The sequence below is a fragment of the Stegostoma tigrinum genome, chromosome 8 (assembly GCF_030684315.1).
Source record: "Stegostoma tigrinum isolate sSteTig4 chromosome 8, sSteTig4.hap1, whole genome shotgun sequence".
Classification (NCBI taxonomy): domain Eukaryota; kingdom Metazoa; phylum Chordata; class Chondrichthyes; order Orectolobiformes; family Stegostomatidae; genus Stegostoma; species Stegostoma tigrinum.
Window position 1 is genome coordinate 98,715,555 of NC_081361.1, and position 27,715 is coordinate 98,743,269.

Below are 27,715 nucleotides of genomic sequence, written 5' to 3' on the forward strand. Positions count from 1 at the left end.
ATTGGAAGGTCTGTTCAGCCTAATAACAATGGAGAGGAAGCTGTTCTTGAATCTGTTGGTTTGTGTATTTAAACGTTTGTATCTTCTGCCCAATGGAAAAGAGTAGAAGAGAGTATACCTGGGGATTGAGAGGTGTTTGATTAAGTTGGGTGTTTTCACGAGGCAGTGGGAAGTATAAATGGAGTCAATAGATGGAAGGTCAGATCAACTGATAGGCCAAAGCAGGTGGTTTCTCCTTTAAAAATATGATGCTGATTTGAGTAAAAGTGACCACAAAGTGTTTTGCAGGGTTACAGAATGAATCTTGCTATCCTTACCCTGGTCTGTTTTTCTATGATTCCAATCCCACATCAATGTTGTTGACTCTTAACTGTCCTCTGAAATGGTGGAGCAAGCCACTCAGTTCAAGAGCAATTAGGGACGGGGAGCACAGTAACACACACATCTCATGAAAGAATAAAGAAGGAAAAAGGTCACCTCATCAAAAAATTCACTCAAATTTACCAGGTATGATCAACCCTTTAGAAATCCATGTTGAATCTTACCAATCATCAGACACACAATCAGAAATTTTTGGAAAAACTCAGCAGGTCTAGCAGCATCCATGAAGAGAAAGCAGAAGGGACCCGGAATGCCAACCCTGCTTTCCAGGACCGTAGGGATGCTGTCTCATTTAAGAGATGACTGGTGGTGGTTTAACCTGAGGGTCACCATGCTTCAGTCAAGGGGAGAAGTTGAGAAGGACAGTCCTTCATGGTAACCTCAGCTGGCATAGGAACTGAAAACACACTGTATGAGTGTGTGAGAGAGGAGCAGGACAGGGAATGTGTATGTGTGAGGGAGACAGAGACTCTGTGTGTGTGTGTGTGTGTGTGTGTGTGTGTGTGTGTGTGTGTGTGTGTGTGTGTGTGTGTGTGTGTGTGTGTGTGTGTGCGCGCGCGCACACGTGTGTGTTTGTTTAAGCACACTTTGGGATATACAACAATGCAGTTGCTGAACAGAGGCTGAGAGCCAAGTTCCGTACCCACGGGGACGGTCTTAACTGGGATCTTGGGTTCATGTCCACTACAGGTGACCCCACCACACTGTACACTACACACACGCACACACACACACACACACACACACACACACACACTCTTTTTCTGTCTCTCTGACACATATATATATACGTACACACACTCTCACACATACACACTGTCTCTCTCTCTCACAAACACACACACACACACACACACACACACACACACACACACACACACACATAAGACCATAAGACATAGGAGTGGAAGTAAGGCCATTCAGCCCATCAAGTCCACTCCACCATTTAAATCATGGTCGATGGGCATTTCAACACCACTTCCCTGCACTCTCCCCGCAGCCCTTGTTTCATTTTGAGATCAAGAATTTGTTGATCTCTGCCTTGAAGGCATCCGACATCCCGGCCTCCACTGCACTCTGCGGCAATGAATTCCACAAGCCCACCACTCTCTGGCTGAAGAAATGTCGTCTCACTTCAGTTTTAAATTTACCCCCTCTAATTTTAAGGCTGTGCCCACAGGTCCTAGTCTCCCTGCCTAATGGAAACAACTTCCTAGCGTCCACCCCTCCTAAACCATACATTATCTTGTAAGTTTCTATTAGATCTCCCATCAACCTTCTAAACTCTAATGAGTACAATCCCAGGATCCTTAACAGTTCATCATATACTAAACCTACCATTCCAGGGATCATCCGTGTGAATTTCCGCTGGACACGCTCCAGGGCTAGTATGTCCTTCCTGAGGTGTGGGGCCCAAAATTGGACACAGTATTCTGAATGGGGCCAAACTAGAGCTTTATAAAGCTCAGAAGCACATCGCTGCTTGAGATAAACGACAATATTACATTCACTTTCTTAATTACGGACTCTACCTGCAAGTTAACCTTCAGAGAATCCTGGACCAACACTACCAGATCCCTTTGCACTTCTGATTTGCGAATTTTCTCACCGTTTAGAAAATAGTCCATGCCTGTATTCTTTTTCCCAAAGTGCAAAACCTCACATTTACTCACATTGAATTTCATCAGCCATTTCCTGGAACACTCTCCTAAACTGTCTAAATCTTTCTGCAGCTTCCTCACCTCCTCAGTACTACCTTGCCTGTCCGCGTATCTTCGTATCATTGGCAAACTTCGGCAGAATGCCCCCAGTCCCTTCATCCAGATCATTAATATATAAAGTGAACAGCTGTGGCCCCAACACTGAACCCTGTGGGACACCACTCGTCACCAGTTGCCATTCCGAGAAAGAGCCTTTTATCCCAAATCTCTGCCTTCTGTCAGACAGCCAATCCACAATCCAAGCCAGTAGCTCACCGCGAACACCATGGGCCCTCACCTTGCTCAGCAGTCTCCCATGTGGCACTGTATCAAAGGCCTTTTGGAAGTCTAGATAGATAACATCCACTGGGTTCCCTGGTCTAACATACTTGTTACCTCTTCAAAGAATTCTAACAGGTTTGTCAGGCACGACCTCCCCTTACTAAATCCATGCTGACTTGTTTTAATCTGACCCTGCACTTGCAGGAATTTAGAAATCTCATCCTTGACAATGGATTCGAGAATGTTACCAACTACCGAGGTTAGGCTAATTGGCCTATAATTTTCCATCTTTTGCCTTGATCCTTTCTTAAACAAGAGGGTTACAACAGCAATTTTCCAATCATCTGGGACTTTTTCTGTGACATGCACAGTCTCACACACTCACACACACACACACACACACACACACACACACACACACACACACACACACGCAAACATACATATAATGTCACCTCTTCTTTACAATGATAAAACCTTTCGTTCTTTCAGGACAGTGGAAAGGTGTTCATGGATTTACATATACATGTTAATCAATTAAAATATTCTAACTGATTAAAGATTTAACATCATCTCAGGTTTGTTTTGTACATCCTCATCAGTGGAGTGACCTTTTGATGTTTTACTTATAACTTCTGTGTCTGATACCACCTCCCTCACTATCACCTGAAGCTATTTGAAAATGCAAGCTCTGAAAGCTTGTATTTTCAAATAAACCTGTTGGGCTATAAACTGGTGTCGTGTGTTTTCTGACCTAGTCTTTAAAAGATATAAGCATGAAGTAGGTTCCTCTCCTGCTATGTGTTGCAGCCAATGCTTCTGCCGAACTCCTGTGTTACAAATCTCCCACACAATAAGTACATTTATTTGCAATTAATGTGATGATGAACCTATGATAGCTACTTACATATCGGGCACAGATATGAGCAGCTTTATTTCCTTCTTCTTTTGCTGATTAACAGCGCGCCGCATTAAGAGAACAAATTTTGGAGTAGGTGAACAATCTTTGGTCAGGATGTAGTAGCAATCATTAAGAATTGTGTGTTTTAATTCATTGCCATCGAACGTAACAACTCGTTCACCCTCTGAAATACATTCTCCTGCATAAATGAAAATAATAGAAAAGTTGGTCTCCAGAAAGTTGTATCCCTAAACTCCTAGCAGATTTTGATCAATAATTTCTTTAGACATTAAAACATAGAGTTTGAATTAGGCCATTCAGCCCATCAAATTTGCTCCACCATTCACTAAGATTATGGCTGATCTGATAATCCTTAACTCCACCATCCTGCCATTTCCCTACCACCCTTGATTCCCTGACTGATTAAAAATCTGTCTCTGTCAGCCTTGAATATACTTAATAACCCAGCCTCAACAATCCACTGTGGTAAAGAATTCAATCAGTGCCTTCAATTCAAAAGAGGCTGGATAGGCTGGGAGCGAGATAGCGTCACCCTTCCAGCTCCTCTGATGCTGCTTGGCCTGCTGTGTTCATCCAGCTCTACACCTTGTTATCTTGGTTCGGCTAGGGCTTTTTTTTTCCTGGAGAGTAGGGGTCTGAGGGTTGACCTTATAGAAGTTTATAAAATCATGAGGGGCATTGATGAAGTGACTAGCCAAGGTAGGGGAATCCAAATCTACAGGACATAGCTTTAAAGTGAGAGCACAAAGAATTAAAAGGGACCCGAGGGGTAACTTTTTCACACAGAGTTTGGTGCGCATATGGAACAAGCTGCCAGAAGAAATGGTGCAGGTAGGTGCAATTAGAACATTTAAAAGACATTTGGACAGGTACATGGATAGGAAGATTTGGAGGGATATGGGCCAAACACAAGCAAATGGGACTAGTATAATTTAGGCAAGCCTGTTGGCATGGTTGAGTTGGACTGAACATCTGTTTCTATGCTGTATGACTCTTGCAATGTATCTATTTAATAAAACACATGTCAAGTTTACACGTAATAGAGCTGCTAGCAAACAGATCACGTACTATCATTGGCACAATTTAACAATGTTGCTATTACTGGGATTTGGCTAAGTTATAGAATGTGGAAAAGGAGCACTCAGCCCATTGATTCTGCACTGACACTCTGAAGACCATCCCACCCAGTCCCAGCCCCTTGCCCTATCCTTGTAATTCCACATTTACATACTAATTGCTTTGCCATAGTTTGACTTAAACCCATGTCTTCAAAGCATTAGACTGAGCCACTTGATCACTGGTCTAGTGATAGCCAAATATGTCACTTGGATGGGATGTAGGCATGTGGTGTGGAATAAACAGGAATCTGTTGCCCTCATTCCTCTAGTTGGTATAAGTCATGTCCGTGGAAGATATTGTCAGTGGAGCCTTGACAGATAACTGCAGTGGAACTTGTAGGTAGTGCACACTTTTGTCACTGTGTGTTAATGTTAGGAAGTATGTGAATGTTTAAGGTGATAGATGGTGTGCCTACTATTATTTTAGAAACCTCTTCCAGTTCATTTCTTAACCTTCTGTCTTATGGAGGTGAGTGCTCCAGTATGATCAACCCTTTAAGACCGTAACGACCATCGGTAATAGGAACAGCAGTAAGCCATTGGGCCCCTCAAGCTTGATCTGCCATTTAATAGGATCATGGTTGATCCAACACTCGCTACCACTTTCCTGTCCTTTGTCCAAAACCTTCAATTCACTGACTGATTAAGAATCTATCTATCTCAGCCTTAAATATACACAAGGACTCTGCCCCCACAGCTCTCTGTGGCAGAGTTTCCAAGACTCAGAACCTTCTGAGAGAAGAAATTCCTTCTCACTTCAGTCTGAGAACATAGAACATAGAACAATACAGTGCAGAACAGGCCCTTCGGCCCTCGATGTTGCGCCGACCTGTGAACTAATCTAAGCCCATTCCCCTACACTATCCCATCATCATCCATATGCTTATCCAAGGACTGTTTAAATGCCCTAATGTGGCTGAGTTAACTACATTGGCAGGCAGGGCATTCCACGCCCTTACCAGTCTCTGAGTAAAGAACCTGCCTCTGACATCTGTCTTAAATCTATTACCCCTCAATTTGTAGCTATGCCCCCTTGTACAAGCTGACGTCAGCATCCTAGGAAAAAGCCTCTCACTGTCCAAAATGCTGTCTTAAAATGCTGCCTCTCTTCTCTGAGACCATACCCTCTTGTCCCATTCTCTGCCATAAGGGGAAACGTCCTCTCAGCATTCTCCCTTTCAAAACACTTAAAAATCCTACCTATTACAATTAGACCATCTCTCATTATTCTAAACTTCAGTGAGTAGAGTCCCAACCTGTTTAGCATTTTTGAGAAATGGTCACACAGATGTTGCTAGACCTGCTGTGCTTTTCCAGCAATCTCTATTTTTGTTTCTGATTTACAGCATTTGCAGTTCTTTTCATTTTTATTGTTTATCCTTTGCATCCCTTTGTAGCAGGGATCATCCTTGTGAATATTCTCTGAACTGCCACATTGAAACGATGTCTTTTCTTTCATGTGGAGATAAAACTGCACACAGCACTCCAGATGTGATCTCAGCAGCACTTTAGCCAGTTGCAGTATGGTTCCCTACTCTCACACTCCAACCCCCTGAAATAAGGGCCAACATTCCATTAGTTTTCCTGATTCCCTGCTGCATCTGTGTGCTCGTTTGTCCGAATGTTACACCCTCTCTGTTGCAGTAGCATTGTCATAAACCTTATTTGCTGTAATAACAAGGTGTAGAGCTGGATGAACACAGCAGGCCAAGCAGCATCAAAGGAGCAGGGAGGCTGACATTTCGGGCCTAGACACTTCTTCAGAAATCCCTTCTTCAGAAATTATTTGCTGTGATTTCTTTTATGGAACATGGAGACCAGAATTATACACAGTACTCCAAGTGTGAAGTTACCAAGGTTGATGGTGTAAGCATTTTTTTTTGCATCTTCTAATTCCATTATCCTTCTGAAGTATGATGATAACATCTGTGCATTCAATATGATTTAGGCAGCGTTCTATATAATTTGAATGCAACTTCATTGACATTCAATTCAATGAAGGCTGTTAAGATGCTTCAAATAGTTCTGGATCCACAGAATTGCTACAGTGCAGAAGGAAGCCATTCAGCCCATCAGGTGTATCCTAGTTCTATTACTAGTGCCAATTTCCCACCCTTTCCCCATGTCCCTGCACCTCTATCCTAAAACCATCCAATTCCCTCTTGAATGTCTCAATTGAACCGGCCATGACCATATTTCCAGTCAGTGCATTCCAGCCCAAAATTACTCACTCAATTAAATCTTTTTATATGTCACATCTTTCCTTCGCTTGCATATTACTTTAAATCTAGGCCCTCTTGTTATTGTCACTTTTACATATTTGACAGTTGCTACAGACACAAATTATTCTTGCTCATTAACATAACATGAAAAATCTAGCCTTTCATTTCTGTGAACCACTGTCGCACTTCAAATTTGTAGAAAAATTAGATGCTCTAAAGAAGAAAAGAGCAGGCTTTAATTCAACCAACCCCTCTCCCATTGGAGAAGCCACATTTACATATGACACCTTTTTGATATTAAAGAATCTCAAGAGCTGTGCTTCCTTGAAAGAATTCTCTTTGCTTGGACCAGTGACATTATTGAGCTAACTCTTTAATTCTCCAAGTACCTTTTCCTCAATCAACACATGGCAGCATGAACAATAGTGAGTAATACTTTTCTTTGTGGCCTCTTCCAACATAAATTATATTTCTTCTTGCAATCATCATTCAATGGGCATCTTGTCTATATGAGAGAGGCAAATTGGCTATGTGTAGATTCAGGATCAACAACCACAAGTGTGGGATAACCTGAATTTCAAGTAAATTGCCAAATCAGTACATGAATTGAGCCATGCCATTGGTTTAATTCTGCATCACACTCGACTCTATCCAACTAGCCAAATGAGCTAACCAGCTCCCAACATATTGACCTCCTTAATAATAAAATAACAATAGAAAGGGGAGGCCTAGTGGTTAATTTAGAGACCCAGCTAATGTTCTGGGGATCCAGGTTCAAATCCCAGCATGGCAGTTGGTGGAATTTGAATTCAAAAAAGCCTGGAATCAAGAGTCTAATGATGATTGTGAACTGACTGTCAGGCAAATCCCATTTGGTTCACCAATGCTCTTTAGGGAAGGTAACTGCTGTCCTAACTGACTCTAGATCCACAGCCATGTGGTTGAATCCTATGTGATCCACCAAAAATAGCCTAGCATCCACTCAGTTGAGATTCTTGTGGTGCAATGGTACTGTCTCCACCTCTGAGCCAGGAGGACATAGTTCAATTCTACTCCAGTTTTCAACAACATCTCTGAACAGGTTGATTATGGAAATATTTTTTAAGAGCACAGATCAGGTGAAATCTGAAGCATGCAGGAAGTTTATGGTAGATATAATAATTACGTTGGTTCATCGTCAGTAGCAGCTGTGGAATTTCATTGATGCTTTTAAACCCTTTCGTCCGAATGACTGGGGTCATTAAATGAACATGCAATGGCAATGGAAGCTCGAAGCCTTGGTAATAGATTGTGAACTGGTAACAAAACAACGAGATTCACTGTCATAAAGATGTAACAACTCTCAAATTAAGATGAAGTGAATTGAAGCACTGTTTGATAAAATTAAATAAAGATTGTCATACCCGGGGTAGTTTAACAATTGTATCGATGGTCCATGGTGATGTTAGGGCTATCAGTTGTGTGATCTGATGAGAAGGATTACTTTTGAATTTATTGGAAAATCCCAATAGAAAAGCAAGTCCAGATCCGATCCTGGTGTAAAAGATCATTACCTTAATTTCATGGATAGAGCAATTGGAAAGCAGGAAAGTAAGACAATATATAACACACCACTTACACCCTTCCACCAGATATCATTGCAGCAGGAATTTCTGACCATTGAGTTTTAATTTTCATAGCTGGATGGCCTGCAAGATGTCCCAATGATGCCTCATAAGATATTTTAAACTTCTGGCAATCTTCACCCCATCTGAACATTAACTAGGAAATTTAAAAAGACATTGTCACACTCGGTGAGATATGAACATAGAACATAGGACAGCATAGCACAGGAACAGGCCCTTCAGCCCACATTTCTGTTTCAACCATGATGCCATTCTAATTTAATCCCATCTGCCTGCACATTTGTATCCCTCTGGTCCCTGGTTGCTCATATGTTGTCTAACCTGTGTGTCTGACTTGCATCAGAAAGTGTGCTCCCCACCCTTCCTCCCCCAAATGATGAGGGCACATCACATCCAGTCTGGCTGGAGACCTGAGAGTCTGTTCAATGTCTGTAGGTTTCAAGCAGGCACTGTCTGTGCTTGTTCCACTCTACAGAATGCTGTATTGAGGAGGCCGAAAATGTAGATCATTTGTTTTAAGAATGCGTTGCTGTTACTTGGGTGTGTTACCTATCTAGTCAGTGGAATAAGATTCAAATAGATTTTTTTTCCCAAAAGGGATTCCTGTAAAGTTGTGAGAAGCAAAACATTTGCAGAGGCAATGGGGAGAAGACAGGAGAAGGTGTGATAAATTGCAGAGCTCTTTCAAATAGCTGGCAGAGGCACAATGGACCAAATGATCTCCTTTTGTGATTTATCATTTGATGATTTTTACATTACCAATGCTTTGTGTGCTTTCGGGATTACAGCATCAGTGCACATTTTCCAGTTGCTGTCTTCCTTCAATTCAACAACTCGTAGATGCATTCGAGGCCTGCCATCTGAACTTTTCATCGATCCTGTGAGCTGATACCCTTGCTGTTTGCCATCAGTCCTTTTAGCTTGAGCAAGGATGGTGATCGACGGTGTGCCTATATCTCCAATGAGATTACTCTAGAACCACAAATAAATATTAATATAAAATGAATAACGAGATGCAGGATGAAGTTATCCAGCCCCTCAGAACCTACTCCTCTGTTAGGTGTCATGTGACTTCTGACACTGTCTACCCTGTACAACACTGGCATCTCCACATCATGGCCCCCTTAATTAGTTGTATAGCTAATCTATATCTTTAATTCCACCCACAAACCTTGGCCTGTATCCGTTAACCACATTATCTGCCAAAAATCTAGCAATTTCAGCTTGAAAATTTCAACTGACCACACTCTCAGCAGCCTTTCTGAGGCAGTTTGCTGCAGATTTACACTCTCCTTTCTGTGAGGATGTGCTCTCTAAATAATCCAGCGTGAATTTTAAGGCACTGTCCCCTTGTTTTGGACTCTCCTCAGCTGAGGAAACAATTATTCTCTTTCTACTGTAACTGATTTAGCTTTCTTTACTTCCCCTTCATTCAGTCACAGGATGAGGGCATCACTGGCCAGGCAGCATTTATTGCCCACCCCTAAATGCCCAGAGGGCAGTTAAGAGTCAACCACATTGCTGTGAGTCTGGAGTCACGAATAGACCAGACCATGTAAGGATAGCAGCTTCCTTCCCTAAATAGCATTCGTAGAGCAGATGGGATTTCCCTAATAGTCGGCAATGGGTCCATGGTCATCATTAAACTCTTAAATCCAGATATTTATCAAATTCAAATTCCACCATCTGTCCATTGACAATGCCACTAACCATTGTGCCCCTCCATTTATCTAAATGCTTGCATTGGATCATCCCTCAATTGCTATAACGCATGGAAATATACTCCTATCCTCAGCGAAGTCTCTCATGTAATCTAACCCCATCAGCTGCGGAAACATTTTGATGACTCTGCGCTACACCCACTCCAAAGCCAGTGCAATGGAAACAATTTAAACAGAGACCTGCACAAATGTACCCAACACTATGTATGAAAATATGCCAGAGGCACTCTCAACTCTAGACTTTGGAAACCTGTGAACTACAGGCAGCTTCCAATGCAAGAAATCCTTTCACTCTGTTCAGATGAGCATTGTTTTCCTTTGAAATTTGCTTCCTTGCTGCCTGCACTCCTCATGATATTGGTTTTCGCCAGTTATTATGAAACAAATGTCAGTTATCTGGAAGAAGTAGGCATTTTGCAATGGAAGACACTTTACCCAGAATGCACTGAAGCAGAGAAACAGCTCTATCTGCAGGACTGGGTGCTTGGAATACAATATCCGACGGCTAGAATGTTTTATCGGCCACAAAGCAAGAAACTTCAAATTTTATTAAACATCATTATACTATATTCAATAGCCATGTTGAAAGAAGGAAAAAGCCTGCATTGCAGTTCCTAAGGTGCGAGTGATGGGCGTCACTAAATATCATTCTTAAGGTATTGTGCTGGAAGGCGGCACTCCAGACGATGTTATAACCAGAGTTTTGTAGATTGGAAATAATTTATGCTTCTTTGCACTCATAAAAGATAAAGGCTGAGAGCAATAAAAAAAAGTCTGCTGCTCAGAAGGCAGTGTGCTGTTATGGCTACACTGTCTGAATTAATGTTTGCTACTTGGCTTGATTCCAGCAGATTGCAACTTCAACTGACCAGCCAAAGGCAAAGTGAAAATGGCAGATTTATTTTCTGAAGAATGTGGGAACAAAAGAAGTAGGAGCAGCAGTGGGCTATTCTGCTCCTTGAGCCCACATTCTGTACACTTATGACTGATCTGTCCTGGCTTCAATCATCTTTCCTGCCATTTCTCCATATATTTCACTCCATGATATTTTAGAAAAAAAACTCTTTACCTCCTGTTTAAATATTTCCTGTGATCTGGCCTACACAACTCCCTGAAGTGGAGAATCCAGACACTTGCCACTCTCTGGAAGAAGAAATTCCCCTGAATCTCAGTTTTAAATTAGCTTCCCCTTATTTCATAGCCATGTCCCCAGTTCCAATTCCTGCATAGTGGAAACATCTTCTTCACATTTTCCTGAAATAACTTCACAGCAGACAGTATCACATCACCAAGCCACCCTTTATTTACTCATGGGGCACCCTTGACACTGATCCAGCTTCTTCAGAACCAGCTCTCATAGTGCACAGGATGTCTGACACGCTGTTTATATCTATCAGCCAGGGCTCCCTAATTGGACCAGATTAACAGCCCCAAACAGGGAACTGAGATCCACCTGGCTGACCTCATTACAATCACTACATCCCTCCATGTCTGAGTCTAAGGATACAGCCTGGTTCATTCTTTTGTAACTTCTCCTGGGGCTTTTTAACATTGGATCAGGTTCCTCCATCCCTGTGATGATATGGATGGAGTGTAATATGTAGTAAGCATAGAAACATAGAGGACAGGAGCAAGAAGTGGCTGTTTGGCCCTTTGAGCCCACTCTACCACTCATCATAGATTGACCAACTCAACAGCCTAATCCTGTTTTCTCCCTTTGATCTGATTCACCTCAAGTGCTATATCTTGCCTCTTCTTTAATACATTCAATGTTTTGGCATCAACTATTTCCTGTGTAATAAATTTCACAGGCTCACCACTCTTTGTGTGAAGAAATGTCTCCTCATACATATTAGTCTAACCCAAATTCTCAGACTGTGACCCCTAGTTCTGGACACACCCACCTTCAGGAACATCCTCCCTACATCTACCCTGTCTAGTCTGTTAGAATTTTATAAATCTCTGTGGGATTCCCCCCTCCTTCGTCTGAACTCCAGCGAAAACAATCCTAACATATTCAATCTCTCCTCGGATGTCAGCCCCACCATCCCCAGAATCAGCCTGGTAAACCTTTGCTGCACTCCCTTGAGAGTAAGAGCAACCTTCCTCAGAAAAGGAGACCAAAACTGCACGCAATATTCCAGGTGTCGCCTCACCAAGGCCCTGCACAAGTGCAACAACACATCCCTGCCCCTGTACTCAAAACCTCTCGCAATGAAGACCAACAAACCATTTGCCTTCTTTACCGCCTGCTGCACCTGCATGTTTACCTTCAGTGACTGGTGCACAAGGACACCCAGGTCCCACTGCACATTCCCCACTCTAGTTTACAGCCAGTCAGGTATTAGTCTGCCTTCTTATTTTTGCTTCCAAAGTTAATAACTTCACATTTATCCAAATTATGCTGCATCTGCCATTGTTTTGCCCACTCACTCAACCTGTCCAGATCATGCTGAAGGATCTAAACATCCTTGGTACAGTTCATCAACCCCCCACACCCCCACCCCACACACACACAACTTGGTTCCCTCAACCAAATCATTAATATATATTGTGAATAGTTGGAGTCCCAGCACCAATCCCTGGCACCCCATTAGTTACTGCCCGCCAATTTGAAAAGGACACGTGAATTTCTACATAAAAACTGAAAGAATTGCAGATGCTGTAAATCGGGAAGAAAAACAGACGTTTCTGGAAAAGTTCAGCAGGGCGAGCAGCATCTGTGAAGAAAAAATCAGAGTTAACATTTTGGAGAATGGTCAAACCTGCTGAGATTTAACAGCAACTTCTGTTTTTGTTCCATTACTTTATACTATTTTTTCCTCTCTGCCAGTCCAGTTTTGTATCTATCTCAATACAATTCCTCAAACATTTTAATCTTGCACAGTAATCTCTAATGTAGGACTTTGTCAAATGCTTCTCTGAAAGTCCAAATATACCACATCGACTGGCTCCCCCTTGTCAACTCTACTAGTTAAATTGTCATAGAATTCCAACAGGTTTTTCAAGCAATATTCCCCTTTGTAAATCCAAGCTCACTCAATTTGATCCTGCCAGTGCTTCCTAAATGCTCTGCTATAAAGTCCTTAATATGGATTTGAGAATTTTCCCTACGACCAATATTAGGCTCACCGGTCTATAATTCCCTGTTTTCTCTACCACCCTTTTTGAATACTGGTGTCACATTAGTTACCCTCCAATCTGCAGGGATTGTTCCTGAGTCTATAGAACCCTGGAAGATGACCACCAATGTGTCCACTATTTCTACAGCTACTTCCTTAAGTAGTCTTGGATGTAGATTATCAGGTCTTGGGGATTTATCAGCTTTCAATCCCAACAATTTTCTCAGCACCATTTCTTTACTAATATTGATCTCTGTCAGCTCTACCCTCTCACTATATCTTGCATTCTCTAATATTTCTAGTATCTGATTTGTGTCCTCTTTTGTGAGGACAGGACTAAAATATGTATTCAGTTGCTCAGCACTTTTCTTTGTCCACTTTTATACATTCCCCCATTTCTGTCTGTAGGAGACTAACATTTGTATTCACCAATCTCTTGCCTATAGCTCAAAACCTGCAACACTGGCAACATCCTTGTAAATCTTTTCTGAACTCTTTCAAATTTCACAACATGCTTCCTAAAGCAGGGAGAACAGAACTGAACACAATATTCCAAATGTGGCTTAACCAATGTCCAGTATAGCCACAACATGACCTCCCAGTTTCTATATTCGATGCACTGCCCAATAAAGGCAAGTGTACCAAATGCCTTCTTCACTATGTTGTTTACTCGTGATTCCACTTTCTAGGAACTATGAACCAACACCCCAAAACCTCTTTGGGGTGAGAGACAGTTTTCTTCAGTGATGAAGTTTGATCGAGGAACTGTGGGAATGGCCATGCATGGATAAGAGGCATGGTCAATGTGAGGTCAAGTCCAGGACCTTACTGTTTAGTGTGTAAGTCCTGTCCTGATTTACCTTACCAAAATGCAGCACCTTACATTTATTTAAATTTAACTCTATCTGCCATTCCTCACCCTTTTGGCCTATCCAATCAAAGTTATTTTTATAGAATCCCTACAGTTTGGAAACAGGCCATTTGGCCCATTGACTCCAAATTGACCCCCAATGGGCATCCTATTAATACCCAGTCCCCAACTTATCCCTGTAACCCTGCATTTCCCATGGCTAACACATCTAACATATACACCCCTGAACACAATGTGTAATTTAGCATGGCCAATTGACCTGAGGTAACCTTCTTCGCCACTGCTGCACCAGGTTTTTCTCCAGCATTGTTTGTGACTTTGTGGCTTTCATCTGGTCAATGTGCTTATTTAGGACCTTTGCACATGCCCAAACTTTATATGTCAGTGGACCTGACCTCACATTGACCATGCCTCTTATCCATGCATGGCCATTTCCATTGTTCCTAGACCAAACTTCATCCCTGAAGTAAACTGTCTCTCTCACTTAGCATCTTGTGTCCGGCATTAGCATTCCTGAGCCGTTTCAACCTCTCTGCCACCAGGATCAGGAGGATTAGATTTATACTGGCCTGGAGTCTTTCCTCCATTAGCAACTCTGCTGGAGTTATCCCTGTAGTGCTTGAGGGGTGGGCCTATAAACAAATAAGAATCATGGCAGATTGCTATTGAGTGAAGCTGTAAGCTGTTTCTTTAAGCTTTCCTTCAAAGTTTGGAAAGGTCTTTCTGCCAAACCTTCAGAAGATGGATGGTATGGAGCTAGCCGTATATGTCGAATGCCATTCAACTTTAGGAAATACTCAAATTGGCTGCTGGTAGACAATGGCCCCTTATTTGGGACCAACACTTCTGGGATTCCCTGTATTGTCAAAGATACATGCAGTTTTTCTATTGTTCTCCCTGGTTTTAACAAATGAACTCAGTGCACGTCCAGCCATTTTGAGAGGATGTCCACAATGACTAAGAACATTGATCCCATGAAGGGACCTACATAGTCAACATGTAGCCAAGTTCGGGGTCTGTCTGGCCATTCCCATGAGTGTGGGGGAGCTGCTGGCAGTTGTTTCTGTCCTTGTTGACACTCCGGGCACTGTCCACCAATGTGGCTATGTCAGCGACTAATCCTGGCCACCAGACATAACTACCCACCAACATCTTCATTTTGGAAACTCCTGGATGACCCTGGTGGCTTTCAGCCAGTATCTGGTGGTGAGCTTTTCTCAGGACAATCACTCTTGCTCCCCATAATAATGTGCTGTTCTCTACCGTGATTTGGTCTCTCCGGGTCCAAATAAGTTTCAGTTCTCGTTGTGGCCATTTGGTTTCCCTCCTCCCCACCAGCTGTGTCAGTGCTGCCAGGACCAGATCTTTCTGTGTCCAAACTCTGGTATTGTCGGCTGTGACTGGAAATGTGTCGAGAAAATTTAAAACTACTACGGATTAGTTCAGTATTGCTACCATCGGTCATGTATCTACTGGCAGGAAGAGGCTTAATTCAGTTGCATTCTCTACTTGGCCTTCTGGTCAGTGTTCCAACTTGTAATAATATGCATTTAGTATTAGAATCCATTGCTGAATTTTGCCTGAAGCCACTGCCTTGTCCTCTTTAAGTAGACCTAACAGGAGTTTGTAGTCCGTTATTGCTACAAGTCTACATCCGTATTGGCATTAGTGGAACTTCCTGACTCCAAATATGACTGCCAAACCTTCCTTCTCCATCTGGGCATATTCATGCTCAGCAATAACTAAAGTCCTGGGTGCATATGCTATTGGGCATTCCTCTCCTTTGGGTCACCTATGAGCTAATACTACCCTGTTGTCTTATGGGGAAGCATTGCATGTCAATGCCAGATCACACTTGGGATCATAGTGTGCCACTACTTTAGAGAATGATGACTGTTGCTTCACTTCCCTGAAGGCCTTGCTTGGCTATGTAACCCTTTTTATAAGATTGATAGAAAGGAGCCAGAATGGAGGCCAAGTTATGTATGAACTTTCCATAATTATGCACCAGTCAGAGGATAGACCAAAGCTCTGGTACCGAAACATAAGCTTTCCTGCTCCTCAAATGCTGCCTGGCCTGCTGTGTTCCTCCAGCTCCACACTACGTTATCTAAGCTCTAGTACAGATATCTTCCAATAAGTGTAACGCAGTCCTGTTGACTCTGTAACTGCCGTAGGTCATTTAGGGTGCTTGCAACACACATTTTTCCATTCTAAGGTATATGCCAGCCTGGGAGAAATATCTAAGGACTATGTTTAAGTTCTCCAAGTGCTCCTTATTGGTCTTCCCTGTAACTGGCACATCATTTAGGTAAATGGTGACCTAGGGTAGACAGGCTGACGATATCCCAAATGGCAGTCTTGTATATTGGTACAAACCCTTATGGGAATTAATTGTAACATACTTCTGAGAATGCTCATCCAACCACAATTACAGGTACAAATGGCTCATCTCCAGCTGCATGAAGGTCAGCCCCCATTTTTAGCTTTGCATATATATCCTCGATATGAGGGATTGTGTGTTTATCCAGCTGTGAGAAGCAGTTTACCATTTGTTTAAAATCTCCACAGAGGCAAACCAGCCTATTGGGCTTGACAACCAGTACAACTGGTGCTGCCCATTCTGCAAACGGGACAGGTTTGATGATTCCTTCACTTTCTAGCCTCCTGATTTCTGCCTCTACTTTTGCTCATAAGGCAAAAGGCACAGGACAGCCCTTGCAGAATCATTGAATTGCCTCCTGGTTAATATACAGGATGGCTTTGTCACCTTTGATAGTCCCTAGACATTCCTGAAAAAACTTCCAGGTACTTAATTAGGACTTGATTTTGGCAGCCATCTTCTAATATAAAAATGATGAGCCAATCTAGACAAATCTTCCCCAACCATTTTTGCCCATCAAACTTGGGCCCAAAACTTTTACAGCTGCTTTTAATTAGAAAATGGAACCAAAGTTGGACCCCTAATCTGTAAGGTATTTCTGGCATAGGTTCTCAGTCTAGCCGAGGTCGTGCACCAACTTAACGATTGGAGTCCAGATGAATTTTGTTAATGATTGGTTCTGCGATAACTGTTACAGCCACACCAACATCGATCTCCTGTAGAAGCAGGTGAAAATTTAACCACATGTTTATTTTGATTGGTTCTGATTTGGATGCTGCCAGGCAATTTAACTGTTCCAAACCAGATGTAAGTTATTTTATAGGGGGTGCACTCTCTTGGATACCAGCCCATGTGTTTTCTTCCCTGATTTAGTCCGAATGGGACTGTCTTGCTGTGTTGAGCGCACATACCAGCAGCAGCTACAATGGCTTGTCATCCTGGATCCTGAAGAAGATGTCAACAGTTTGGCCAAGACGTGGACTGGTTTTGGGGTTTTGCTGTGGGCTGCCCTGGAGTCCCTCTGTTCCGGACATATCCTGAGTGAGGCTATGAAATTGTCTTCGCTTGAGTGGTGTTCCCCCAAGCTCAGTCAGACTGGTGTGGGTATCCACTTCCATCAGAATACCCTACAACGTATATGCTCCACTTACTACATTCTCCAATGACAAAGCCAGTTGTTGTGCCTGTTTGAAGTCCAGTTGGACTTCAGCTGGTAGGCACTTTTGCATAGTTACATCATAAATATCACACACAAAATGGTTTCTCAGCATCCCATTGAGGGTTAAACCAAAGTCACATACTTCAGGCAGTTGCCTGAACCTAGTCAAAAATACTAATACTGACTTCCCTGGTTCTAAAATTGCTGAGTAAAACTGATAGCATCTCAGAATTAGAGGAGGTTTGGCATTTTAATAATCTTTAGCTAATTCCATCAAATGTTTCGGTGTCTGGTGCTTCAAGGAAAGTTAGACTCCTAACAACCAAAAAAGCTACGGTTCCACAAGCTGTCAGAAGAATTATTCATCGCTTTTCATTGGCCGCAATGTCATTTGCCTGGAAAAAAAAACACCCTCTTTCCATATAGTGGGCTCAGCTGTGATTGGATTGAATGAGTCAAGCTTCCCAAATAATGTTCTGATGCCAGAAATGCTTACCCCAACTCAAAGTTGACTGTTGTGAGGGAATTTCTTCAGGAGTGTGCTTATCTCTCATCGCCAATGAAATAACTCCCCAGAGGCTGGTATCCTATCACCAAGTCACCCTTTATTTACACATGAGAAGTCATTGACACTGATACAGCTCCCTCAGAGCCAGCTCTCAGAGTGAGCAAGATGTCTGACACTCCTGTTTATATCTGATTGGACTGAGTGAAGATCCCAAGTCTGGGAGCTCATTTTCAATGATGCCCACCTAGCTGATCTCATTACAATTGCAACACTTCAAAACCAAGCCCACTCAGAATCTTATCTGTTTCAATAGAGTACTACTCATTCTTCTAAAATGTCAAGAATAAAGGCCTAGTCTGTCTAGCTGCTCTTGATATGTCAACTTCTTCATCCCAGGAACCAGCCTTGTTTTTCTTTATTCAATCTATGGGACATGGACATTGCTGGCTGAGCCAGCATTTATTACCCATTCTTAGTTGCCCTTCAGGAGGTGGTAATGAGCTGCCTTCTTGAACTGCTACAGTAGGAGGCGATGGCCTAGTGGTATTATCACTGGACTACTAATCCAGAGACCCAGAGAATGTTCTGGGGACCTGGGTTCGAATCCCACCACAGCAGATGGAAGAATTTGAATTCAATAAGTATCCGGAATTAATAATCTAATGATAACCATGAATCCATTGTTCGTTGTTGGAAAAACCCATCTGATTCACTAATGTCCTTTAGAGAAGGAAACGGCCATCCTTATCTGCTCTGGCCTACATGTGACTCCAGACCCACAGCAATGCAGTTAACTCTTAACTTCCCTCTGGGCAATAAATGCTGCCTAGCCAGTGATGCCCTCATCCCGTGAATGAATAAAGGGAATAAAAGGTCTATGTGCTGTAGATTGATCCTTAGTACTCATCTCAGCTCTCACTCTCCACAGTATTCTTTAGGGAGGGAGTTTCTGTTTTTTGACCCAGAGACAGTGAAGGAATGAAGATGTATTTTCAGGTCAGGGTGGCTTGGAGGGGAATTTGCAGGTGGTGGTGTTCTCATGTGTCTGATGCCCTTCTAGATGGAAGTGGTCTTGGGTTTGGAAATCACTATCTGAGGATCTTTGGTGAATCTCTGCAGTGTATCTTGTAGATAGTACACGCTGCTGTTACTGAGTGTCGGGGTGAAGGAAGTGAATGTTTGTGGATGTGGTGCCAATCAAGTGGCTGCTTTGTCCTGGATGGTGTCAAGCTTCTTGAGTGTTGTTGGGGCTGCGCTCATCCAGGCAAGTGGGGAGTATTCCATCACACTCCTGACTTGTGCCTTTTAGATGGTGGGCAGGCTTTGGGGAATCATGAAGCAAGTCACTCCACAGTATTCCTAACCTGTGACTTCCACTTGTTACCACTGTTTATGTGTTTGTCTGTTTCTGTGTAATGTTGATCAAAGGATAAATATTGTCATGGACACTCGAGATAGTCCCAATACCTTTCAAGTACAAGAGATCTTTTATATCCACCTGAGAGGGCAGACTCAAAGCACCGGACAACACCTCATGGGCGTATTAACCTAGATTAAGTGCTGCCCAGTGAGAGTACACAAGGATGAAAAATAATTTTGAAAGATTAGAGCAGAATATTCTTACCTTAACCTTTCCAACTGACTTGAACTCAATATCCATGAGGTCCTGGTTCATTCTCTGTAAAAAACATATTTTTATAAAATAATGTCAGTCACTGTTTTCCACAGAATCCATCAGATTGCAGTGATGTTTAATCAGCTCCACAATGCTACATAGAAATTGATGGTAAAACCGTTGGATATCAATAAGGCGTAGATTTCCTAATCCTGCTCAAGGCAGCTGTGATAGAATCTCTGGTTGTCACTCTGATCAAGTCTATGGTCTTCATTCAGCTTCCAGATATGGGCTTCATGGGCTGTTGGCAAAGCCATCAGGAGTGAACTCAACTTTACTTTGGAAACGTGAGGGTTGGAAATTGCGTGACAAGGGCATGGCAACATTTTTTCTGCACCCTATTCAATCCTTAGACCCGATAAAATCCGATGTGTACTGGCGGCTGATGTGGGAGAATGATAGAGGAGGCCATGACTGGGCCTTCTTCCTTCCAGTCATCTTAAGAAGTAGCAACATCTATGAGATTCGTACCAGTGCCTATGACCAATGGGTCCTCCGGTACGATGGAATTCAGACCCCAGCTTACTGTTGGAACCAAATTACAGTCCATGAGGAACCCAGCTAACCATTAGCCTCCCTGCTGGGGGCTTGGTTACACAGCAGTAGGAAATAGAAGGAACTTAAGATCAAGGTAGCTTGATAGCTCAAAGGTAGCTCAAAGGCTTCACATTTTCCTGCCACAAGCTGTATCCATGTAAGGCTTGGGTGGGTGGTGTGTTGGTGGGGAGGGGGTGGGAGTCAATTCAGCCTTAAACATAATCTCAAATAAACCAATCAACTTAAGGCTAAGAGTCTTTATGGGTGAAATGCTGAAATAAGGATGAAGATCTGTTCTCGTCAAATCACAACAAACATCGCTAATTCAAATAACAGACAAGCTAGATGCAGGAAGGATCCATTCCCCGCTTAGAGAGTCTAGAATCAGAGGACAGGATACAGGGCAGGTCATTTAGGACTGCTCTGGAGCATGATACAGACATTTGCACAAATGCAATGTTCAGTTAGCCATATTAGATGCAATAGGCATACTGCAATGAGATCAACTTAAGCCTGAACACTGTAGCAGTTGGCTAGTGGCAGAAAAGGATGATTGTGATTGATTTCACAATATCTGGTGCCATGGCTATGTTTGCTGTGTTTATTTATGGTCACCATAATGAGGTACAGAATAAATGACTGGTCTTTGTAGGCTCTCAAACATTTGTTCAACATGGTTGGCTGTTGGCCTTGATTTGAATATGTGCATTTATCACTACTGCCCTCCCTATGTGGTATATTAGTCCTTGGAAGTGTGCAATTACTGGGCATGGAACTAAAGACGTTTAAATAATCACATCACACCAGGTTATAGCCCAACAGCTTTATTTAAAATCACAAACTTTCAGAACATTGCTCCTCCAACAGGTGAAGTGGAGGGAGGCACACGGGCACAGAATATATAGGCGCAGAGATAATGACAAGATAATTCCAGGTAATTAAGAGTATCAACAGTATCTACTCACACTATTTATACTTATCTACTGACATGCTTAATTATCTGCAAATTTTTTTACCATTATCTCTCTGCCTATATATTATGCGCCTGTGCATCTCCCTCTACTTCACCTGACAAAGGAGCAGCACTCAGAAAGCTTGTGATTTTAATTAATCTTGTTGGATTCTAACCTGGTATTGTGTAACTTCTGATTTTGTTCACCTCAGTTCAGTATTGGCATCTCCACATGATGTTTAAATGGGAAGAGAGTGCATCGGCATTTCTGGGAGGCATTAACAAATTTGGGGATCATACTTGTAGGAGACACGTGTTGTCATTAATGCTAAACTTTGTGGTTCAATTATTTTAAAACATTGTCTTTAACGTAATATAGAACAAACCATCCTGAAAAGATGAATAGGAAATTCATGACAAACATCTCAATTTTGGAACATCCCTACCTGTTGATTTGGTGGGCAGGCTTTGAGGAGTCAGGAGGTGATTCACTTGCTGAAGTATTCTTAACTTCTGTCCTGCTCCTGTAGTCCCTGTATTTGTATGGCTAATGGAGTTGAATTTCTGGTCAACAATGAACCCCAGGATGTTAAACGTGGAGGATTCAGGGATCCTAACACCATTGAATGTCAAGGGTGGTGGTTAGATTGCTTCTGATTAGAGATGGTCATAGCCTGGATTTGTGTGGCATGAATGTTACTTACCAATTGTCAGTCCTGTACTAGATATTGTCCAGGTCATGTTGTATTTGAACATAAACTGCTGATCTGTGCTGATTTTTATTTTTCTTGTTAGAGTAATAGTCTTAAAATGTGAAATGCTATCCTTTGATTTGAGCAATGTAAAATTCAGACATTGGTTGCGACTATATCTCACTGTTTTTGCTTTCTCCAATTGGACAACCGAGGCGCGTATGTCACCTTATCTATTGCTAGGCAAAAATATCAAACACCACCTCCAGCAAAAGGGGAGTTGAAGGCAGTAGCAGCTCATTAGTGCAAATTGGTATGAGAGGCATTGTTCAAAGATAAATTTACAAATTAAAGTGTTTAGAAACCCCATCCTCGTACTCATCCAAACCTGGAGATAGTAGTAGAATAAGCTCACTCAAACTTTAAATATTGCTCCCCAAACACACAGAGTGGGACATTAACCTCGCCCATCACCACTACTGTACAACTGCTTCAAAGTAATATTTCAAAACTGAAGCTTTGAAAAACTGATAAGTTAGACGAGTCTGTACCCATGCACTGGTGGAGAACCTGTATCCGCTGGAGCTGATATCTGTGTGATGACTGGTGCTGTTGCTGCTCTTTTCAGATATTGGAGACTGTCGATCTTCCTTCTGGTGAATGTTGTGATGCTCACTGTGTGAATTATCATTTGACACCGAAGATCTTTGAGAGGTGGACTTGCTTCCTGACAAACTTGTAGAAATTGACCTGGATGAGGAGCTTTTGTCCCAAGCGTGGTTTTCCATTCTAGCCTGTAAATGAGACACCACTTTAGAATAGATGTGTATGTTTCACTGTGGACCATGAAATCAGCAGAAACTGAGAGTTTGAAGGACATTTGAATTCTTTCAGCAGGTTTGACATACATGCATCACAGGGGTGAGGGAGTATGGTAAAACATTGGCTCAGTTCTCTAATTTAACACTGAACTAGATTGAAATTGCTTTCAATTCATGATATGATCATTCGGCACAGGAGCAGAAACAGGCCCTTCAATCCATTCAGTTTGCTCCACTATTCAATGAGATCGAGGCTGATTTGATAATTCTCAATTCGACTTGCCTGCCATTTCCCCATAACCCTTGATTTCCTTCCTGATTAGGAATCTGTCTATCTCAGCCTTGAGTATACTTAGTAGCCCATTCTTGACAGTGCTCTGCAGTACAGAATTCCACAGATTCACCGCCACTAACAGAAGGAATCCCTCTTCATCTCTGTCAATGATAATGCTAAGGTTGAAACTCATTCACATGTCACCTGCATCTTCACCCTCTGAATACTCAGCTATGCCCTCATACTGTGATCCAGAAAGAAAATTTCCACTTCTTTTCACCCCATCCCTTTATTTCTCGTACAATCCACAAAGAACATTTTCAGGATATGACAGACTCCTTTTCCATTGTCACATTGTGAACTTACATGATAAAGAGGTATTTATTTACTTAAAAGAGACACAAAGTGGCTGTTTGCTGTCTTGTACTCATCAGAGCTGGATGCAAGAAAACAATGTTAGATGTGGAACAATAATTTATACAAGAGCTTGCTGATTGGCTGGACTATTGTAGACATGGATATACGCTGGGGACTATTAATGATCAATCTTAGTTAATTGATTAATCTCTGAGTTTAATCAGTTAAACAGAATCGATAGTTAACAGTCCCCACAGCCAATCATGATCCAACTAATCACCAACACATCATTTCATGCTGCAAACATTGTTGTTCTCCTCCCAACTTTGGTTTCTTGCATTCTAGTCCTGACAAATGCAACAATAAAATCTCCATCTATGTCTTTGTTTTGACAATACCTAAGTTCTGTGCAATAAAGTCACTATGATTCATTGACTATATAAACACCTTAGGTCATGAAAGCTGTTATAGAAATGTAAATTTTTGATTGTAAAATTACAAGAGCAATTTAAGACTTCTCTGAATGCATTAAAGAATATAACAGGTTGACCTGTGAGTGGGATTCCTCTATCAGGACTGTATGCGTACGGACTCTTTCGGGGAGCAGTTCCTCTACCTCCAGAAGCCGAATCATCTTAGCACTTGCTTTGGGACCTGTCTGCACTTCCAGCCGCAACCTTTCGATTCTTGTCTCTGATTGGACTGGGAAACAAAAGAAGGGGCTTTGTTATAAGTTGTGTGGCTGTGTGCAATGAGCAGTGCAAGAGCTCTTGGTGAGTTAAATGGAGAGAAACTGCAGAAAGCTGCAGCACAAAGGGGCTTGAGGGGAGCATGTGCACAATACACAGAAAGCTAGCACACAGGGACAGCAGGTAATCAGGAAGGCTCATGGAATATTAACCCTTATGTTAAAGCAGTTGGAGTGAAAGAGTATGAAAGTCGTACTGTCACTGTACAAGATGCTGGTGAGAGCACATTCGGAGCACTGTGAGCAGTTTTGGTCCCCTTATTTAAGGAAATACATCATTTAATAGGAGGCAGATCAGAAAATGTTCACTGGGATTATCCCTGGTATGGACGGATTGTTTTATGAACAAAGATTGGGACTCCACTCACTGGAGTTTAGAAGAATGAGAGGTGATCTTATTAAAACATATCGGATTCTTAAGGGGTTTGACAGGGTAAATGCTGAGGGGATGTTTCCCCTCATGGGAGAGTCTAGCACCAGAGGGCACAATCTCAGAATAAAGGGGTACCAATATAAGATCAAGATGAGGAGGAAATTCTTCTCTCAGAGGCTTGTGAGTCTTTGGAACTCCTTACCACAGAGATCTGTGGGGACACAGTCCTTGTGTATATTTAAGACTGAGACAGATTCTTGGTCAGTCGGGGAATTAAGGTTTATGAGGAAAGGACAGGAATGTGGGCGTGAGGAATGACAGAGGGGCCATGATCACATTGAAAAGCAGAGCAGGCTCGAGGGGCTGAATAGCTGACACCTGTTCCTAATGCTTACAGTCTTATTAAGTGTGTACCTGGTCTGATTATGATTCTGATGTTGTGCCCTCCCATCAGCCTGTACAGTGGAGCATGGCGGATGTAAACAGCACTTGCTGATTTTGCGTTCAGGCACACATCAAAGCCAAATGTAGTCATTCTAGCACAAGTGTTGCTCAATGAGGGCCTTGGGGCTCGCCGCTGTGCTTGATCACGACACTCATCTTCATCAGCTATGATTCCTGAGCAAGGTGCTGACTGTAGAGAAGGAAGTAAACAAGGAACAATTTATTTGCGAGCATTGCACAAGTTTTATTGAATTATCTCATGATTTTACAGCTGACATTTGCAAATAAAGGCACCTAACTGGGACAGTGACCCCCATTCCAAGGTATTTCATTGACTATAGAACCTAAATAAGTATTGGACAAATACAATAGTTTCTTTCTTTCTGTTCATCAACTAGTAACAAGATAAGAACCACAGGATCGGGCATAGGCAATTGACACTGAAAGAAATAGGAGGAAGCCATTCAGCAATTCAGCACTCCGCCATCCACTGGTGTCGTAACTGATCTTCTGCTTCAGTATAATTGTCATTAACCATCCCCATGTACTTTGATGTTTTTAATGTCTAGGGTCTTCACAGTCCACTGCAGCAGAGAATTCCAAAGATTCATCACCCGCCATGGAAGAAATTCCACTTCATCTCAGTCCTAAATGGTTAACCCCTTACCATGAGGCTGTGGCTCTTGGTTTTCCCTTCAGCCAAGGGAGAAACCCTTCCTGCACTGATGCTGTCAATCCCCGCATTAATTTTGTATGTGCGAATGATATCAACTCTCATTCTTCCAAACTCCTGAGAATAGATCTGGACCTTGGAGTGCATGTACAAGTCCGTGGCAGGATAGCTGTATAAAATGGTGAAGGAAGTGTTTGGAAGCACATAAAATACTGTTGAGGTCCCAGCTGGAATTTTCTTCCTCAGTTCTGCTCACAGGAAGGGCATAATTGTACCAGACAGCGGGCAAAGAGGATTGATAAAAATGTTGTCAGGGCTTGAGGAAGGGTGGGGCTGTCTTCCTCAGAACAGAGAAGGTTCAGGGATGTTCTAATTGAAATGTAAAAAAAAATGAATGACCTCCAGAAAGTGGACAGTGCAGACAAGACCTGTTGCCCCTCGAAGTAGAGGTAAATTACCAGAAAGGCACGGACTTAAGGACATTAATGGAAAGATTAGAGGGAACATGAAAAAAAGCTTTATCATCAGAAGATCAGAGATAATGGGAACTGCAGATGCTGGAGAATCCAAGATAACAAAGTGTGGAACTGGATGAACACAGCAGGCCAAGCATCTTAGGAGCACAAAAGCTGATGTTTCGGGCCTAGACCCTTCAGCAGAGAGGGGGATGGGGAGAGGGTTCTGAAATAAATAGGGAGAGAGGGGGAGGCAGACCGAAGATTACAAGAGAGTTGCAGTGGGAGAGAGATTGGGTTTGGAATTTACTTTCCAGTTTGACAATAGAGGCAGAAACCCGCAATTCATTCTGAAAGTCCTCAGTTCTGCACCTGAAGTGCTGTTACCAGTAAGGTGTTGCCTGAAAAGGTGTACTCAAACTTTTCACATGGGTACTTTCCCTTGTGTGAAGGACAAAGGGTAGGGAACTGACTCAGAATTGAATTAAACTAATCCTACTTTACTTTTTTTTTCAGATTAGATTCCCTACAGTGTGGAAACAGGCCCTTTGGCCCAATAAGTCCACACTGCCCCTTGGACCATCTCACCCAGACCCATCCCCCTATAAACCACACACCTCTGAACACTACAGGTAATTTAAATTGGCCAACCCATCTAGCCTGCACATCTTTGGACTGTGGGAGGAAACCGGAGCACCCGGAGGAAACCCACGCAGACACGGGGAGAATGTGCAATCTCTGCACAGACTGTTACCCGAGGCTGGAATCGAACCTGGGTCCCTGGTGCTGTGAGGCTGCAGTACTAACCACGTAATCATTTAAGAACCAATACTCAATATAAAAAATACATTCATTGCAACATTTATTTCTTTTATTGTCTAATTTGGTCTGGAAGGCTTCTCCAGAGAAAATTCCTTTGTTATGTGAGCTTATCTGAAAATATGCTCGATTTTCAGAATGTTCTGCAGCACTCAGCCATGAATTGATCAAAGCCTAATCACATTGTTTGATCCTATTTAATGGATTTTAGTGCTAAACAACACCCAACATCCTCCTTCTCTAGTTTGGTGAGACCCAACGAAGACTCGGGGATTGTTTTGTGGGGCACCTGTGCTCTGTACACGACAAATGACAACACCTTCCAGCAGTGAAACATTTTAATTCCCCCTCCCACTCCCTGGGTGACACGTCCATCCTGAGCCCTCCCCAGTGACACAATGACATCACCCAGAAACTGGAAGAGCTGCACCTCATATTCTGCCTTTGAGACCACAGCCCAATGGCCTAAATATGGATTTTACCAGTTTCAAAATCTCCCCACTCCAGGCCTCAATCCAAGTCCAACCCTCCCTCTCATCCCTGCCTCCTTGACCTGACATAGCTGTCCAGCTTCTCTCCCACCTATCCATGCCTCCCACGTCACTGACCAATTCCCATCACTGCCTACCTGCACTAACCTATCACAATTCCACCTACCTTCCCCAGCCCCACCCCGCCTCGATTTATTTCTGAGCTCCCTTTCCCCACCTCATTTCTGAAGAATGGTCCTGACCCGAAACATCAACTTTTCTGTTCCTCTGATGTTGTCTGTGCTGTGTTCCTCCAGCTCCACACTGTGTTATCTCTGGCTCTAGCATCTGCAGTTCTTGCTGCCCCAAAAGTTTACAGCAAGTCAGAAACAGTGACATTCCATGCGGCAT

At 42.6% G+C, this 27,715-nt stretch overlaps 1 protein-coding gene across 1 annotated transcript in view; it reads right to left on the minus strand.

The window, feature by feature from the left end:
- LOC125456372 (vitellogenin-like) overlaps positions 1-27,715 on the minus strand; it is a 201,883-nt gene that overhangs the window by 8,778 nt on the left and 165,390 nt on the right. Inside the window, exons 22-32 of the mRNA XM_059647698.1 lie at positions 24,858-25,077; positions 23,915-24,024; positions 22,422-22,664; positions 19,639-19,692; positions 16,991-17,063; positions 15,228-15,364; positions 9,010-9,222; positions 8,244-8,386; positions 8,029-8,158; positions 7,791-7,920; positions 3,271-3,463 (exon numbers count right to left, since the gene is read on the minus strand). Of these exons, the coding sequence (XP_059503681.1) occupies positions 3,271-3,463; positions 7,791-7,920; positions 8,029-8,158; positions 8,244-8,386; positions 9,010-9,222; positions 15,228-15,364; positions 16,991-17,063; positions 19,639-19,692; positions 22,422-22,664; positions 23,915-24,024; positions 24,858-25,077 (1,646 nt within the window). The remainder of the gene's footprint in view (positions 1-3,270; positions 3,464-7,790; positions 7,921-8,028; positions 8,159-8,243; positions 8,387-9,009; positions 9,223-15,227; positions 15,365-16,990; positions 17,064-19,638; positions 19,693-22,421; positions 22,665-23,914; positions 24,025-24,857; positions 25,078-27,715) is intronic.